Raw genomic sequence first — 19,375 nt, 5'->3', positions numbered from 1 at the left:
ATATTTGTGCAGTGCCCATTTTCTGCAATGTGTTTGGGAGAAAATAAAGCCTCCACACTTACAGTAATAATTTAAACATTTACTTGAAAAAGGCCAACAAGAAAAGCCAAATCATAAAGTAGCTACAAATGAAATGGTCTCATGCTGAACACGAGAGATTGACACAATGTAACTGACTATACTTCAATTAAAAAAAAAAAAAAAGGAATGGTCTCAAAGTTGCTAGTAAAACCCAACGGTAAACGCAAAACACATACACACACATGTAAGAAGCTAGGAGGACGGATATATTTGACATTTTCATTGTAAGTACGAAGCCTATTCTAACTCCACGTTTTCTGTAGAGGAGAAAATACAGATGTAGTAGGGAACTTGACTTAAAATATTACAGAAATGCAACCAAAGGAAAAAAATTACTGAACTGCCTGCTCATCACTGAAAGTGAACCTGTGGCGATCACATAAAGAATAGCAGGTAAAATTGTGTCTCAAGTGAAAACCCAAGCAAAATGACAGAATGGTCATCACTAGACTAATCCCTACTCAAGCACCGGTATTTTTCAGCACATGCACACGCATGCACGGCATAAGTAGCAGCCCCCAGCAACAGCAACAAAGCAGAACACAAAAGACAGTAACTTACGACCGTAAGGGAGAAACTGTTGACATATCCTTGTTACCGCATTTACTGTTAGTATATATTTGCATATGTGCTAGGCTAACTCATGTCTGCTAAAACATAGCTTTGTCCCCAAGGCCAATGATATTTTAGCCTTGTTTCATCTTATCCAAGGACTAAGAGAAATTTAAAACATTGACACTAATTTTACTCTTGTGCAGTCCACTTCAATGGTCCCAATTTAAAAGCTTACTTATTTCTGAACCATTTTTTAATGGCTTAGTTTTTGAGACTGTTTTTAAGGTTACCTAGTAAAATAACTTTTTATTTTTCCTGAAAGAGTACTGAGTCCAATCTATAATAGCAAATGATTCAGATTTCTACCCAAACATAAAGTTGATTTATGACAGTGCACATTAAACTTCACCTGATTTTGATGCTAAAGTGTAATGCAGAAGAGTGGATGAGTTAAAAAAAAAAAATCTGAATCTGCTTTGAAACCACAGAGTAAGACTAGGAAATGTTATATCACACACACACAGACACACACACACAGATACACACTTCTAGAAATATCAATGCTGAGTTTTAAAACAGAATAGAAGAAAATATGTATTTGACAAATATTAATGTTTCATAAAATAATTACATAGATGTCATTTATAATGCATGTTCTAAATAATTTTAATTTCCTAAGCACAGTATAAAGAACTAGTTTATCACCTAAGAATGTATTCTTGATTACGGATAGGATATTTTATTGAATAAGGATCTTTGAAAGAACTTCTGAAATTCTGATGCATCATGTTAAATGGGAAAGGTTCAAATAAAAACACAGTGATGTTTTAACGTACTTCTAAAACATTCTAAAACTAAGGGGGAAAAATACCACCATCTGCTACTTTAAAAATATGGTTTTAATGTTAATGATTTTAAGTATTAGGAAAAAGGAAGGGAGGGAAGAAGGAAGAGAAAGAGAGCCTGGAGAAGGAAACACAAAAACTGTTAACCATCAAGCAAAATATGAGACTGAAGTGGGTATTTGGCGCCCTCTGCTGTCGTATTTCTGTTACTGCAGCCTAATGGTTCTGATAACAGATGAATCCATTTTCAAGTTGGAATTAGACAATAGACTTATCTTAAATATTTGACTTTGGAAAGAATATAATGATTCAGGATACATTACAATACACTCATTGACGTTATTTCACTTCCTTTCAAGTGTTTTCATTATCAAGTACGTTAATAATCATAAACCAAAGAGACTATTTCAGCTACTGAGGGGTTTTAAGGGTTAATACTGCATTATAATTTACTTCATATAACATAAATGAAATGTAAATTTCTCAAAGGTTAATTGTAAGTTTTAAATATAAACACTTTTTTATAAAGCATCTTCTAAACATATTCTACAGGCCATATCTTACTGAACAATATTTGAATAATAATAGCCAGAGGGCATTAAGATATTAAGAGATAAGAAGATTAATGCTAACTTTCCACAACACTAGCACAAAAGAGAGTGACTTGCACCTCTTCCCAAAAGGGCCAAGTTACCAAGTAAAAAGGCCAGGAGCCCTGTAGGCTAGGCCATCCCCACCCCCCATTAGACAGTCTTTATCTGAATCAGTCAACTTCTCCAGCACCTGTTCTCCCATCGGCCTAAGAAAGGAACTACCCACTTCAGAGAGCTGCTCTGAACAGCTAGCAGACAAAACAAGCAGGATTCCTTTTGCTAGTAAAAGAGATGATAAAACCCAGCTGATTTCATCTCAAATGAATGTGTGAAAGGCACATGCGAAAGCAGTCTAATCAACTGAAAGAAACTGTTTAAAAAGGGAGGTGGGGGAGCTGCTATTCTGTATGCCCTCCCGGGTATCCCCAAAACCCTTGGCACATTTGTGAATGAACGGAAATGAGATGAGATTCTGGGCGGCAGACTTGGTTAAGAAAGAAGATAAGACTGATAATGACAGAATGAAAAGGAGCAGAGAAAACCTCTCTAACTGGCTCCGGGTCACTGTGGTGAGCACTCTGACTGCAGAAATAGTCACACTCAAGCGGATCCTAAGGTGTTTTTAACCCTCCTCCCCCGCAGCGCCGCCCTCGCCGACCCCGCCCGCATCTGCACCTGTTCTTTTTCTTTGCCTGGGATGTTCTTGCCCACTTTTCTTCCTGACGTCAAGCCTCTATGCAAATGACTCTCTTTCTTCAGAAAAGCCTTCCCCAGGGCTCTGCGGGTCAGTTCAAGTCCTAGGGCTCTCTGCGGCTCCGCTCCCACCGCCCGCAGTGAAGGCACCGTCGTCTGTCTCCCCGCTCAGAGCAGGAGCGCCTCCGCGCCAGGGCCGGCGGGTGGGGTTGTGACTAACGCACTCTCCGAGGGTCCTGCTTGGGGCCTGGCTTACAGCAGGCCCTCACTCAGTGTGTGCTGAATGAATGGAATCAACCGATCAGGAGTATTAATCAAGTGTGTGCCGAACGCCTATTGAGATGAATGTTTTCAAACACGTTGCTCATTTAACTTCGTTACAACCTTCTTACGCGCCCCACACCCCCACTTTAAAGCTAAAACTAAATGGAAGTGAAGAGGTCAGTCAGTCACACAGGCCACACAGCTAGTCAGTCCATGGTCAGGATACAGGAGGCAGTCCGGGTCCTCCTGTATCTGCCGGAGGTCTAATTCTAGACCTCGAGAGGCTCTCAGTATGAGTTCTGCAGAGATTCTAAAGGAGGAGGGGGTGGGGTGGAAGGGAAAGGGTGAATCCACTCCACACTAATCAACCCTCAAAGGCTGGCTCGTTCACAGTAATTCAGTGAACACTTTGTGCTGGGCTCTGGAAACACAAGGAGAAATATCAAATGGTGCTTTGAGGAGCTCTTAGTGTGGCACAGAGTGACACAGAGCAGTGGCTCTCAGCCAGGGGTGGTTTTTCCCCCAGCCCCTGAGGACATCTGGCAATGTCTGCAGACATCTCTGTTAGTCACAATTAGGAGCGGGTGCTAATGGCATGTGGTAAGTAGAGACCAGGGATGCCGAGAAACCGTTATAATGCACGGACAGCCCCCAGAACAAAGGATCATCCAGCCCAAAATGTCAATGATGCTCCAGTTAAGAAACTCTGATAGAGGAACAGGATGTGTAAACAGATCTCTCTCCTTACCTCCATATAGAGCAGTGCAAGGTAATAATGACCAGGATAGAAACATACATGAAGCGCGGGAGGATCGGAGAAGATCCAACTGACTCCACCGCTAGCCTTGGCAGCATCACCTTGACACTGTGAAGTCAGGCACTAAGTTCTACCTATGAAAGTCCTAACTGGTATCTTCTTCCAAAAGAAGGTTGTTCTGTCTCTGCTGAAAACCTGTTGTTTCGTGTAGCCACCTTCATTAATCATCTCAGCTGGATCTTCTGGGTAACTCGCTGCGACTTCTCCATCAGAACCTACACTTTCACGTTACGGAGACGGCTTCTTTCCTCAAACCTCACTTTCAGAAAATTAAGTTTCCTCCTCCAGGTCAAAGCCAGCTGCCTTCCCTCTACCTTGAAACCCACCATCCTCTCCTCCCCTGGGGAAACTAGCTTCATCAGTTGTCTCCCCACCATTCTGACCGGGAACCTGCCTCTCTCCATCGGCTCTTTATCCTCAATCCACAAACGCTCCAACCTGTCTTCAAAGCTGCACTTCCCTCTCACTATACTCTTTCTCATACAAGCTTTCCAGATTGTTCCACACTTGTTATTTCCATTTCCACACTTCCCACTCACTCCTAAACCCACCACAATCCAGCTTCTGACCCCAGCATCCTGGGGAGACAGTGCTGGAAGAGGATGCTAACGACCTCGCTGACAGACACATTTCACTCCTCAGACTCAGCACCTACCGCATTTGACACAGTGAGGGCGCCACCCTTCCTGAAACCTGATTCTCTGCAGGTGAGCAGGTACTCCTGCCTCTCCGCAGCTCCTCACAGCACTTCCTCTCCGAATGGTTTCCTCTCCCTCCCCTTCCGGTCTGTACCCCGAGAGTGTACCCCAGCCCATTTGCTATCTCTGAATGACCTCATCCACTTCCACGGGTTTAAATACCAGGTGAGGGATATGTGGGAGAGTCCTCAATCTGTATCTCCATCCCCGCACCCCTCCCCCAACCCCCCCAATCCTATACAAAGCCACTCATCACCATCCCCCACAAAACCTGTTCCTGCATTCGCCATCACCCTGGACAGAGCCACTTTCCACTCAGTCATCCAAGCAGAAAACCTGTGCATCAACCTCCCTTCCCATCTCTGCCTAATCACTAGGTCCTGCCAAATAGCACTTACCAGCAATTCTTGAATTTAAACTCTCGTCCACATTTCCTCGCATCTGTTGTACACACTGGCTTTCATATAAAATTCTTTTTGAAGGAAGAATTCTAGTTTTTTTTTTTTTTTAAGTTTGAAAGCGACTGAGGTAAAAGATAACGCTTTAGTGTCTTCACGTGGTACCCAGGGACTAGCCTCACTTCCCACCACTCCCGTCCCTCCCCAGGTGATCCTCCAGCAACACTGAACACACGTGGGGTCCCCACTCCCCTCTTCGCATCTGCCAGCCACTGCTCCCAGAGCACACTGCAGCCCACCTCCACCAGCCAGGACTACACTCTACTCTTTCTTTCACGGCCCCTCCTCCAAGAAGCCAGTCCTGATCACCTCAAGCTAGGCCAGGTTTCTGCAATACTTTCTGCGTTTCCTCCGCCATCTCGCTCGCTGCACTGCATGGTATTTATCTGTTTATGTTTCCTGAGGGCATCTATTGTGTCTTATTCATTTTGGCTCCCGAGGGCCTAACACAGTACCTAATAGTCAATAAATGGTTACTGAACTAGACTGATTCAATTATGTGTCTAACAGAGGCTATAAAAGTCAAGAAGTTTGGAAATCTTCTACATGGTCTAATAGAGAGCAGTTTTTCAAGCATATTAGAACAAATGATTTCTCACCCAAAGTACTAACATACTAGAATTTAGCCACGAATCTTTACACTTCCACCAAGTTACTTCACAACACCTTTAAGTTTCCAAGTAAGAGTTAAAGTCTGATACACAAGAGCTAAGCCAGGCCTGGCTGCTGAGGTCACAGGGCTCAGTCTATCCAGTGCCCCTACTCTCTCAGCAGTTTACAATTTGATTTATTATGTGAGGTGGTGAAACAAACTTCTCCTTTGCTGTATCTCACAGACATTGCACAGCAGTCTAAATTTCATCTCAGGTACAGTGCGGTTTGTTAATGTATTTCTAAGGAAAAACAAAACGGTTCTGAATTTAAAACCAACACAGAACAAGATGGCTTTTTCTTGGCTCAGAATAATATGATGAATTACATCAAATATGAACTATGAAATCCATTCATAAATCCCCTGAGCACCTGGTAAGGGCAAGACATAGGGCCAGAAAGGCACTGGAGCCATGGGTCTTGCTCAGTTCCAAGAGGGAGCGTTCCCTTGTACAAGTCATTATGTGATGGTGTTAACCCAATCATCACCATAAACCCAGTCATGTCTTATTTAAGGATCCTTAAAATTAAGAGAACTAAATAAAGACCTTAAAATCACCAAAACGTTAGTAAATACGAATTAAACATGTAACTAGTTTTGAGAATTTAGTTTTATTCCTTAATGGAATAATTTATATTATATTCATAGCAGCCTAAAACTCATTTCCCTCAAACCGGAGAAAAAGTTGGTGGAAAGTCAACCCAAGTTGGAAATGTTCAAAGCAGTCATCCCAAACTCTAAACACACACACACACTCACACACACAAAGGAGCACATGCACTTACAACCTACGTACGCTGTACTTTACTGTGTGTGAGGGTTCTATGAAAGTGAGGCAAATGTGGAGAAAAAGTAAGAGAGAGTAACAGAATTAGGACATAAATGCATTAAAGGAATATGGATCATTTTTACAGAGATGAGGAAGAAATGATTAATTTAATATGACGGACAGATGTGGGAGGGAGGAAAAAATGGAGAAGAAGAGGAAAAGAGTGATGGAGGAGGGAGGCAGGCCGCCTGGACGCCACGGGCTGCCTTGTGTTTGTGACGGCAGCAACTAACGCACTAACGTATGTCCAGAAAATGGTCCCATTATCTGACCTATGTTCCTGTGCCTCATTAATTACTTTAAATCTTTTAATTTTACATTTGTGGTTCCAAAAGAAAAATTTTTAAGCTCATTCCTTAAGAAATCTCTTTACCAAAGTCTCGTTAAATTCTAAAATTTTCATTCTGGAGGTTTTTAAGTACCAAATGACAAACAATAGAGAGGGAAGTGATGGAGGGAGAAAGAGCCAAAGCCCCCAGTTGTTCAGTGCAGAGTTAAAAAGTCAGACTCGGTAACCACCATGTTATCAGGCTGTGGATGGACAGCAGGTGGGGCAACACAGGAGCGGAAGTTCAGTCCGGACTGATGGACTCAGGGCAACCTGTCACGTGCCAGGAGGTGAAGGATCTTCTCACAGAATATAAAGTATGCTTCCTGTAAATTCAAAGCCACACTAAGTATCTTACCAGTGTGACCCAGAAAAAAATACACGTATTCATTAATGTGCTTCATCTAGGTCAAGATTTTAAACATTCATTTTAAAACCTTCAATCTTAGCTTCCTAGTTTTTAAGAAAGATTCATATTAAACATTCATTTCAAAATCTCCTTAACTCTATTTATTAAGACTAGACAACAATTAGAGTAATATAACATTTTTGTCTTAATAACTACTTAGAAGAACCCAAAACTGAATTTATATATACTTATAAGTATATAATATACAATTAACATATTCATGTTTTCTATTAAAATATTCATGAAAGTTTTGAGGTGGAATATTAGGCAAATATAATTGATTCTTCGAAGGTCATACATATCATGAGACTTTTTCTGAGGCTGAAGAAACAGTTCACCGGACAAGACCTGGTACCCTGCACTAGCGTCATTTGGATTGTCCCTGTCTGTACCTTACAGTGCCCTTTTCACAATGAATCACAAAGTCTATTCAATCAGTATGACTTTTTTTTTTACAGAGTGAATTCTGCAAGCAAAAAACAAAGTATGTTCTCAGTAGGTTATATCTGACTTCTAAATTCCATTCTCTTACCTAGTTACACAGAATACAAAGCTACTGACCTTTGCAAATATAGCCCATTCATTTTTTTCAGGGTTTTGACTAATTAGACAACAGAGAGAGAAATGGAAGGTAAAAGGTAAATCATACCGGTCAATTTTTCAATTCCTTCAACCTCATCATGTTTCAATATAAATAGAGTGATTCTGACTGATACAATACCCAAGATGTAACGATGCCCAATTAAAAAATTACGTACACTAAGAAATGAATTTCATTCAGGGGCAGGGAGGGTGTGTGCAGTGGGTATAGCTCAGTGGTAGAGTGCATGCTTAGCATGCACAAAGTCCTGAGTTCAATTCCTAGTGCCTGTGTTAAAAAAATAAATAAATAAAGTCTTATTTTAAAAAAAAAGAAATTAATTTCATGGCCACAAGGGCTGTCTAGCTTCACTAATAAAATCCCATTCGCCCAAGGCATCGCCCAAGATTTCCTCACCAAAAACTAGGGTCTGGCAGATGCTTTATGGGAAAACTTGTCAAAAAGATCACCTAATATACCCAGACATGCTTCCTGACATATTCATTTATGCACTCCTCAAATACCACTACATCCCAGCTCACTGCCTATTTTCGTAAATAAAGTTTTGCTGGGAGCCAGCCACACATCCATTTACACATTGTCTATGGCTGCTTTAATGCCACTTTAATGGTGCAGTGCATCACTGTGAGAGAGGCGAGGTCCCAAAGCCTAATTTTGTTTTACTATCTAACCCTTTACACACACAAAAAATGTGCCAATCCCTATTCTAAGCAAATGTCTTTCAGGTTCATCACTGGCAAATTTGAGGATAATAACTAACTCACCTATTTGCAGGGAGAATTAAGGAAGGTGGCATATCTGGAATAATCTAATGAGAGCAGGCACCCTAAAATGTCAAGTGTGGTCTAATTCAGACTCTGAACCCCAACATTCATTTAGGAAATAAAATGCCATCCCTACTCTATCTCACCACCACGTCGCTACCTTCTTGGAGGTTTTTTGCTCCCCCTGCACACCCCACACCTCCCCACACTACACAGAAGAGACAAATGTCTCCTATTATAGTCACCCTCAAAGCCTATTCCATGAGCTGTTTATTTCTGTTACAAGACAAGGGGAAATATACGATACATGCCATAGAAGGAATACACAGGATTTCGAACACACACACTCTCCAAAGATTCAATGCAGTAATAAAGGCTAATTCTATTTAATATCCTCTTGGTCTTTCAGTGAAAGAAATAAAAAATCATAGGACAATAAACTCCATCTTTTGCTTGCAAAGTTGTATATATCTGGCAAAATTAACATAATTTGCAATACAAAACATATTACTTCCAAATAGCCCAGTTGCTAACACTAGTAAGGAAAAAATGCGATACTTTCTACAGAGTATTCCCATAGAGATTTCACTTTCCATTGAGAGACCCGTGAGAAAAATCAGATCCAATAACCTCGAGTAAGTTCTGCAACACTGAGAGGCTCTTAGGTATGTTTAGGGTTTTTTTTTGTTTTTTGTTTTTTTTTCACTTTGGGTGGGTATTATTTCTCCCGAGGTTAGAAGGCTGTCCAGAGGACAGCTCTTTAAATATCCCCCCACCGAAGAAGCCTCAAATTCAACATGAGAAAATAGAGAAATCCCTAATGGTCCAGCCAGCATACATTTTTCATAAAGTGATTATCCTCCTGCAGCCTCGGCTTCCTAAGCCTTTTCCCCCTTCTATAATTGTTTTCCTTGTAGGCCAAGCAACAATTACCACTGCTACAAGACGCAGGAGGTTCACAAGCAATATATTTTACAATACGTAAGTGTAGCGTCTCTGATATCTGGGCTTTTATCACTAATTGCACTATAAAATGCGCCATTAAAACAGGGACAAACAGGATTGTAAAAATCACATAATGGACCATGACCACTTCCAAAAGCCATTCATAAATGTTACTGTACCACTTTCCTTTCTTTAATTTTTCCAGTTAATTATTTTTCCAAATTTTTACTTCTAGGGGATACCAACAAGCAAAAGATTATATTTGGGAATTACAAAACATACATGCTTGCCTTTGAATAGATTGTTTTATAAAATTGCTCAAAATTAAAATTATATAGAACATCAGACAATGTGCTATGAACACTGAATTCCCAGGGGCATCTACATAATCCCTTGAAAGAAATTATAGGCATGACAAATGCACTTATGCCTAATTTCTGTTCAAACTTTAGCACATGGGACAGAAAGCATGAAAAAAAATCACAGAAAGATTTCATAATTCTAACCTATGAAAGATCAATATAACAATGCCAATAAAACATTAATATCTTGGGGAAAGACAGAATGATCAAATATTACTGCCAGTTACTGGAGGATACGGGTAATGGAACTGCCCACAGTATTTCATGTGTCATTAGCACTCATTAACTCACGGGCAAATTTTCAAGTTTGTAGATGAGCCTTTCAACCTCTTCATTTTTACTCACATGTCTAATCATTTAAAACTTAGTAATTAGGGATAAGAGAATGAAAATAGAACTATTTGGTTAGCCATTCATAATTCTAAGGAATACTTAGATGGAACTAGGAATTTTAAGATATGATTCAAATAAAATACTGGAATTGTGTCCAGGTTCCATTTATCCATTCCCAGAGATAAACCAGTTCTAATAATACTACAGAACACAAACCCCACAAACCAAATAGTGGCTCGTGTCTGCAGAACTAAAGACAAGTAGGCAATCAATGAACTGGGATTCTTGATGGGTTGGTAAGGAAAGTGTGATGGAGCTTGGGTCTTGTAGAAAAATGCCAACACGTGTACAACTTCACCATACCTATTCTCAAATATTTTCTTAAATCCTTACAATGGCCTAACCTTAATAAAATCAGAACCTACTTTTAAAACAAATGATAAGTCACAATTAGAAATATCCTAATTTTACTTTTTTCTCCTGACAGTATTAGCTGGTGCTCAATCTTTCAACAGGAGGACTGTCAGAAAGTCAAAAAGATAGATTATATACAAAATGTTTGCTCTAACTTCAAAAACTGAAGTCACTTAATTCCGCAGGAATCATTTAAAAATATTTTGCCTGGTGAGAACAAATTACTTTTTCCAAATGCCAAATACTTGAAATACTCCAAAACTGTGTTGGAATAAACCTAAGCAAAAATCAGAAGCTTATTTCTCACCAGTGTCACCTTCCAAAAATTATTCCCTGAGACATGACAAAGCGATGTTATTAAATGAAGTCAAATGGGAGGGGACACATGAGCCCACATACAAAACTTACTTTGTCAGATGCTTCGGAAGCCAAGAGGTTAGTTGCAAGGGTTTGTAGCTTATGATGGGCCATATTTTTCAGAGCAGCAAGACTACGTCTGGTCATGGCTTGTTTTAGGTTGACTGCTGGGTGACTGAGTGAATCAACGGCAGCGGGAACTGCTTCATCACAAGCGTTCAGTATCTCAACCGCTGTTATCCCCATCACACAACGATCCAGCGCACCTGGAAGACACACACGTTCACGGTCACTGCACAACACTGTAAGAGTGCAAGTCGTTTTTTAAGAAAGGAAAAATACATGGGCTTTTTTTTTTATGTGGGAATACGTTTCATCAGTGCCTCCGAGAAACACTTTCTTGTACTTCCTTCCTCTAATGATCTTCCATGAACCTTAATCATTTCCTCTCCCTTACAGCTCCTACCACAACTTCCCAGTAAACTCAAGTTCAGAGTCAAGATTTCAATGACATCTTCCTGGCTTTTCTACTTTCTTTCTTCTTCCAAGATGGTCTCCTCGATTGCTCCACACCATTAGTCTATTACAAACATCAATTTCTATGATGTCACCTTACTCTAATCTTCAAAAACAAAAACAAAAACCTAGGTTTTGCTACTTTTCTAAATTTTTCTACTTGAGTAATTCCTGAAGCTTCTCTTTCTCTAGGAAACCTACACAAAATAGGAAAAAAATTATAACTTCTCATTCTGCCTGCAAAAGTCTTGATTCTTATTCTTAATATCCAATCAATGTTTCCTTGTATGTTTGTGAAAATTACTACAACTTGTGATGATTTCAAAGCTGCTTCATTTGGCCATTCTTTCCACTTCTCTCCATCTCCACACATTTCTTGTCTAAATGAGGGTGCAGACCCCTTCCTGTAAAGCAGAGAACCTTTCTGTGTACTTTGTTTTACACAGTACCCAGCATCACGTTAGGCAGAGAAGGATCTCATTGTGAGGAATTGTATATTATTTCTTGAAGATTATAATAGTGACAATGAAATGATGATAAAGTTTATTTGGATTCACTGGGCGTTCTCCCAGAGTCATTCTAAAAGCAGGCAAGCCCAATTTTGAAAAATAACCATAGAGAACACCAGAAACTTAATGTCAACAAAACACAAAATGTTTACTGTATTTTTGAGCTAGTGCCCAAACATCCAAACACAGTATTTTCTTCCCAATGGTTTTTACACATGCCATTCAAGTTTGTCTCTCATTCCTTAAAGAGTTTAGCTGCTGACTCACTGTCCTCTTTCCAACAGTGCTCTTGGAATAATTCAGGTGGTTTTAGTATTAACATACATCAGTGTTTTACTAACCAATTCATTGAGTCACATATATTTTGGAAGGCAAAGCAAAAGAAGAAGGAATTGTTACTTGAAACATTTTTCATGTGTGTATGAAAAGGAGAGTGTATATACTCTAATGTGACGTAAAAATTCAAAGACTCTTGAAAATCCTCAGCACACATGATTCTTCCACATATCCTGACCTCCTTGTTCTTTGGGCTCCTCTATTCCAATGAATTCTGTCCTTCATTCAACCAGAGTCAACGGTCGTATTTTAATCCTCTGACAACCGATAACCAAAATCCCAACACAGATCCCAATTTCAAACACTCCACATCTGGCAGCAGCCCCCATTCTGCACTTCAACCCTTCTGACTCCAATAATTCCTTATTCAACATTGCCTCTAATAATCCATTAAATGATCATCCTGGCCCCATCTCTCACTTTCCTATGTCCTTGCATCCCTCCTCGCTGAACTAAAATTCCATCATCCAAGCTCATAACCACAGCTTTGTCCCCATGTCACTTCCTCATACTAGTTAAGCAAACTCCAACAGTGGCTGAATCCAACTCTCCACCTACTCTGCACCTTATAATGAAGATGGACATGAATGACGAACGTACTAAAAGATCCACTTGAAATTCTTGGCCACTGATCTCAGTGGGCCCTTAGTGGTGACCACATTCCCACAGACCTTTCATTTTCCTACTCTCCGAGTTAATTAGTCTACACTTCCTTTCCCCTCCAATCCCAACACGCCATTTCCTGCCCTCGTCTGGGTGAAAAGTTCTGTTTCCTGTTTCCTTTAGGAAGAAGCAATTAGAAAAGAAGCTCCACAAGCTCCCACTGCCATGTCTCCATTCACACTGCTCCCTATGATTACAATTATGAATGAACTATCCCGGCTCGTACCTAACATACTTGTGGCTTGTCTGCCCAAGGACACCATTTCAGCAGTTCTCCCCTTCCTCTGCATCAATTTTCCCCTTCTACCAGATCATTCCCATCAGTGTATGATCGTTCCCATCAGCTTATAAACATGCAATTACTTCACCTGTGTAAAAAAAGTTAAAACACGGTCTCTCTCTCTAGCTGGTATCCCATTTTTCATAATCATCCTGTAAAGAGCTGTCTATTTTTCCTCCAAATTTTTCTCCTCCCATCATCCTTTGAACTTAACTCAAATCAGATATCACCCCAGGCACGCACAGACCTACTTTCCATGTTGCTAAATCTAATAGGCAGCTCTCGCTCTTCATTTTACCATCATTTACAGCACTTAATCGTCCTCTCTACTCCTTGAAACACATTGTTTTTTTTTTCACTTGGCTTCCAGGCAACTACAACTACAACGACTTTATTTTCTTCTTTTTCTTGGCAGGTCCATTTTAGACTCCTCTGCTGGTTTCTCTACATCACAGAAATACATCTAAACCCTGGAGCACCCCCAGCCATTATCTACCTGCACCCCCTTGGTGATACATCCAGGGGCGCAAATTTACATGTCTTCTATATGCCAAGAATTCCCAAATTTGCATCACCCACTCTGACTTCCCTCCCTTGAACTGCAGACTCATATATACAGTTGACACTTGAATAACACAAGGATTAGGGGTACCACTCCTCCATGCAGTTGAAAATCCACATTTAACTATATAATTGACCCTTCATATCCATAGTTGATACTTGTAGAGTCAACCAACTGCAGATCATGTAGTACTGTGGTATTTACTATTGAAAAAATACCCATGCAGTTCAAACCTTTGCTCAAGAGTCAACTGTACAATTTACAAATCAACATCTCTACTTGGATATCTAATATTTAACTCACTTAACATATAAAAAATTGAATCCTTAATCTTCCAGAAATCTACTCTTCCCATTCCCACTGTTTTCTCAATATCTCAAAAGGAATTGCATCTTTCAAATTTCTCATGACCAAAATCTTGGAGTCATCTTTGGCACATTTCATTCCCTAATGCCCCTCATTCAAGGATCAGCAAATCCTATTGACTCTACCTTCAAAATATACCAACTTTAACCACTTCTTATCAGCTCCACTGCTACCACTCTAGTCCAATAATCCACCATCCTTTATTGCCTAGAGGCAATAGCATACAAGCTAATCTCCCTGCTTCTACCCTAGAACCACCTTTAGGCTATTCTGGAAAAAAAGCAGGAAAATATAATCTATAATGAGGGGTAAAAGGCAAACCAATAAAAACCACTGAAACAGATTTTTTTTTTAATGGCAGACAAAGGCATTAAAAGTTGTTATAACTGTCCTCTAGCTGTTAAAAAAGTTTGAAAAGTGAGATGTGGAAGATATCAAAAGACCAAAATCAAACTTTTAGAGATGAGAACTACAATGTCTAAGATGAAAAACACACTCAATGGGAACAATAGCATACTAGACACTGTAGAAGGAAAGCTCAGTAAACTTAACACAGAATAGAAACTATTAACATGAAACACAGAAAAAATAATTTTAAAAATGAAATGACAAACTATGAGCTGGGGGCAATTTCAAGTAGCCTAATAGACAACTGACTGGAGTCTCCGAAGAGAGGAAAGAGGAGGGAGGATTAAAAACAGATTACATTAACAATGGCCAAGAGTTTCTAAATTTGTGAAAAACTGTATGCCCACAGATCCAAGTACAACAAACCCTAAACACAAGAAATATGAAGAAAACTATAACCAAATTGCTCCAATAATAAAAAGGAAAAAAAAATAGACACAACATATGTAAAGGAACCAAGATAAGCGTGACAGCAGATTTCTCACTGGAAATAACGCAGGCAAGAAGACAGTGGGGTATTGAAAGGAAAAACAAAAAAACAAAAAACAAAAATCTGTCACCCTAGAATTCTATATCCAGGGAAAAATGTCTGCACTATAAGAAATATTAAATATTAGGCAAAAGGAAAATTATTCCAGATGGAAATACGGATCTACATAAAGCAATGAAGAGCAAGAGAAACGGTAACTACATGGGAAATATGTAAAATTTTGTTTTTATATTCAAATCTCCTTAAAAGATAATATACTGTTTAAACAAATAAACAAATAGAAAGAAATAATGTTCCAAATGAATGAAAACCATGAGCAACAATATAAGTGATACAAAAGACCAAAAGTGGCAGGCAGTGACCCAATTATTCTTGACAAGAGTTATTCTCCATACAGAGCAGCTGTTCTGTGCAAAAGAGCACAGGCGGTAAGACAAAGGAAGGAGTGTGCCCCACTATGGAGGGCCTTGTCTTAAAGGCTAGATGAACTAAAATTACTTGCATTTTTTTTTCATTAAGACAGTGGCATGAACCAAGTGTGGTCACTGTTGCTTTATTTGCTATGATTAATTTGCCAGGAGAGTACAGGATGGAGGAGAAGGTAGAAATAGAAGACAGAGAAACCAGTGAAAATAGCCTAGGTGTGCAGGAGGGGAGGAAAGTAGAAAAGAGAGCCATAAGTCCACTCTAACAACATCTTCCTTCAAAATTTCAGAGTGAATCATCCACAGGGAAAAAAGAAACTTTGATTTTACTTAGTTTTACCAAAATTTTAGAAAAGTACCATTTTCTAATTAGCCATTTCATCTTTGTGTCTTTGCCTGCCCTATCATATAATATTTTTTGTAATAGAAAGAAAAACAAAAATGTAGATGATATAGAAAACTAGATGATGCAATGCCACATATTGTGAAACTGAAACAAAATCAAATCTCCACTGAATTAAATCCTGCAGGCAAAAGGTCAAATGTACAAAGAAAATACTTGCTACCAACCCCTTCTGCTAGTAACAAAAGACTGGACTGAACTATCACCTCCTGATTCTCTCTGGTTACTTTAGTAACAAGACAAAACCATCAATTTAAAAAAAATCAGAATAAATGTTTTGGGGTATACTTGCTTTATATGTGTTGCTATATGTATGTTGTGTCAGTAGGCAAATATGCATTAGTTCATATTCTCTACCACATTTTATTGGATAACTAAGTTTTAAAAAATGACTCCAATGCATATTGCATGCAGTAACTGCAGAAAACTGCAGAAAACTAGGAGGGATAGAAAATAAATGAAAAGGAAAAAGATAACAGAACCAAGTAAATTGCTAAGACTTCATACACTAATTTTGAATAATATTTGGCAAGCACTACTGGTGTTTGCATTTGTACAAGAACTGTCCCTATAGAAGTGGGTATATGGCGAATCATGTTTTTTATGTAGCAAAGACAATAAAAATGTGTGGATGAGAATGGTGGTAAGGCTTGGTAATGGTCAGATAAGAAGAACGTTTTATATCGTCAGTCATTACTTAAAGCAGGCCACTGTTTCCCAAATAGACAGGATCTTGACCTTGTCAAATGTCTGTGGGAACAACACTGCATGCTTACTGGGAACATCAACTGTGAAGATCGAGAGAGTTGATCCTGAAAGAATATAAACAGGTCCATATAGAAGCAGCCACCATCTAGGTCGGTGACCCACCTTTAATAAGTTCCTAGAGGGGGCAGGATATAGCTCAAGTGGTAGAGTGCATGCCTAGCACGCACAAGGTCCTGTGTTCAGTCCCCAGTACCTCCTCTAAAAATAAATAAATAAACCTAACTACCTCTTCCCCCCACCATAAAAAAATAATTTCCATGGCCTCTACATCACTATTACGTGCTATTGCATATAATTAAGATACAGTAAAAGAAACGAAGACTCTGGACCTCTACCTCTCTAGCTCAATTATATATTACTAGCTTCAGTTTCATTTCATTAGGAAATAAATGCTGAAAACAAAAAGTACCCATTTGAGGGAAAAAAACAACTAAAAGAAAGTACTGCATAAAAGCGTAAAGTTAAGATATTTTTAAGTGTCTTTAAAATTACTTCTAAATGCCTTTTGAACTATACTGATAATCAGTATAATTCAAAACAGCAAACACAGAAAATTGCACAAAATGCATGAGTAGTTTTGGTGTCATATGGCTTCATCTGTAAAAATGCATTCCCAAAACACTAGGTAGAGAGATAAAGTATCTCCTCAGAGTTTAAAGACATTTCATATGTCAAACCTTAGCCGAATGTGATTTATTTAGCTTCATTTTTAATTTATTTAATAAATAAATAAATTTAATAAATAAATAATGTCAATACCTTCAGGATGTGCCTTACTGACTCCCCAGGGACCTTTACATCACTAGCTAAAGCCTGAACAGCAGGGAGGAAAAAGAATGTACCCCTCCCATTATGGTTGAAACCCAAATTTTATTCTGCTTCTCTACCTTAATCTTGATTTAAGAATGCCATTGTTGACTGATTATTTACCAAACTCCTCCTGAAGATCGGAAGATAATTGTTAAATTGGAATATTATGTATTGGGCTTAATTGTACTAAACTGGTTATCAGAATAAGGCCCTCCAGTACACATACAGTTAGGAGCTATTTGTCTTTTCCTACTCGGGAAATTACTGAAAAAGCAACTTTGTCTTTCAGTAAGGTCTCACTCATAAAAAATTTCATATTCTAAAGTATTCAAGTATCACATATTTAAGCAGCTAAGAAATTCAGGAAAATGACACTCTTCCTTTATCATATTAATATAATGTTTTAAGTCCTGTTAGACAAGTTTACCATACTCTTGTGTTTGTATCAATTGTTAATTCAACATGTATGGTATTTTAAAATAATGTTTTACATGTATCATCATAATAAGAACATTTAATTTTCTGGTCTGGCTCAACATTTGTCCTTACCAGTGTCCATCTGCCAGACGTACACAGAGCCATCTGAACATCCCACAACTAGGTAATCATCAGAGGGCCTCCACTTGATTACTTGAATGGGGAAAAGATGACGAGATGCCAGCATAATGCATTTTTTCTCTCGCAAACTTAGGAGTCCCACTGAGTGGTCACTGGCTACAGAGCAGATGCAGTGCTGTACTCTTGCCTGAAAAAAGAATAAACCTTAATTATATTTACATTAAATTCAGAATAAAGTGGATCTGGTCTTCAATTAGACCAAAATTAATTATACGTTCACTGCTGCTGGAAACACCAACCACAATATTAGGATGTGTTGAAAATTTTCTTCCTTTATATTGTACATAAAACACCCAGTTCCAACATCATGACCCTTTTAAAAATATTAAATTAATCCTCCATTAAACAGGGGAAAGATGTCTTGAAAATTTTGCTGTTCAAATTTGAAGATGACCTTACTAAAAATAATTCTTATATGTGAACAGGCAAAGCTGGGGAAAAGAATTGATCTACTATTATGTGTTCTCTTTCCACAGTCTGAACTTCCCTTTTTTAGTGACCGGAGCTGCTTTCTGGAGTGCTTCTTTCTGTTTCTGACTCTTGTCACAAGACCCATGCTCCTCCCTGCTTCTTTGCTCAAAAACAATACCCTCAGGGTCCCTCTGCCACAATCATTTCTTAAGCACTACGAAGAATTTGTATTATCTGTAGATGTGCTTCATAGCTTCCATTTGTAACGTCAGCAGGTGCACGATCTCAACTAACATACAACAGCCAATTAAACATTCTGCTGCATAGAAGTTTTTGTTCTTCCATGGCTTTTTAGAACAAGATGGAATAAATATAATCAAAGATGGTAAAGATGTTCACTAGCTACGGAGAACTAAGTCTATAACCTAGAAAATTAAAAATGAAAGTCTTTACATATTTATAAGACAATCTGTAAGCAATTTCAAACTTTTCGTGACTTATTAGATTCTGCTTCCAGATCACATGAAGGTGAAACCCTATGAACACTGCCACCCAAAACTCGTTATTGTGTATGTTGTGGCTATTGATTGCTGATGGGGCCCATGGCACTACAGACATACTACCCCTTCTACAGGATCCAGAAGAGAAAATTCTCAAACCTCATCCTCCAGGGCTTTGCCTAAGTAGAGATTTTCAGCTAAACAACAGTATCTTGCTGATTGGTCTATCTCAATGGGAAATGTTGGCGTATATCAGATGAGAAAAGCAAGGCGGTGGGTTACCATTTGTGCATTGGAAACACAAGTTACAGT

At 38.9% G+C, this 19,375-nt stretch overlaps 1 protein-coding gene across 5 annotated transcripts in view; it reads right to left on the bottom strand.

Moving 5' to 3' along the window:
* WDR7 (WD repeat domain 7) overlaps positions 1-19,375 on the bottom strand; it is a 276,960-nt gene that overhangs the window by 217,356 nt on the left and 40,229 nt on the right. For all 5 annotated transcript variants that reach the window (XM_010961322.3, XM_010961325.3, XM_010961324.3 and 2 more), the window contains exons 14-15: positions 18,084-18,279; positions 11,050-11,264 (exon numbers count right to left, since the gene is read on the bottom strand). In XM_010961322.3, coding sequence (XP_010959624.1) covers positions 11,050-11,264; positions 18,084-18,279 — 411 coding nt within the window. The remainder of the gene's footprint in view (positions 1-11,049; positions 11,265-18,083; positions 18,280-19,375) is intronic.

Source organism: Camelus bactrianus, chromosome 30 (genome assembly GCF_048773025.1).
Source record: "Camelus bactrianus isolate YW-2024 breed Bactrian camel chromosome 30, ASM4877302v1, whole genome shotgun sequence".
Lineage (NCBI taxonomy): Eukaryota > Metazoa > Chordata > Mammalia > Artiodactyla > Camelidae > Camelus > Camelus bactrianus.
Note: the sequence above shows the minus strand (reverse complement) of the source record. Positions and strands in the feature narration are given on the sequence as shown.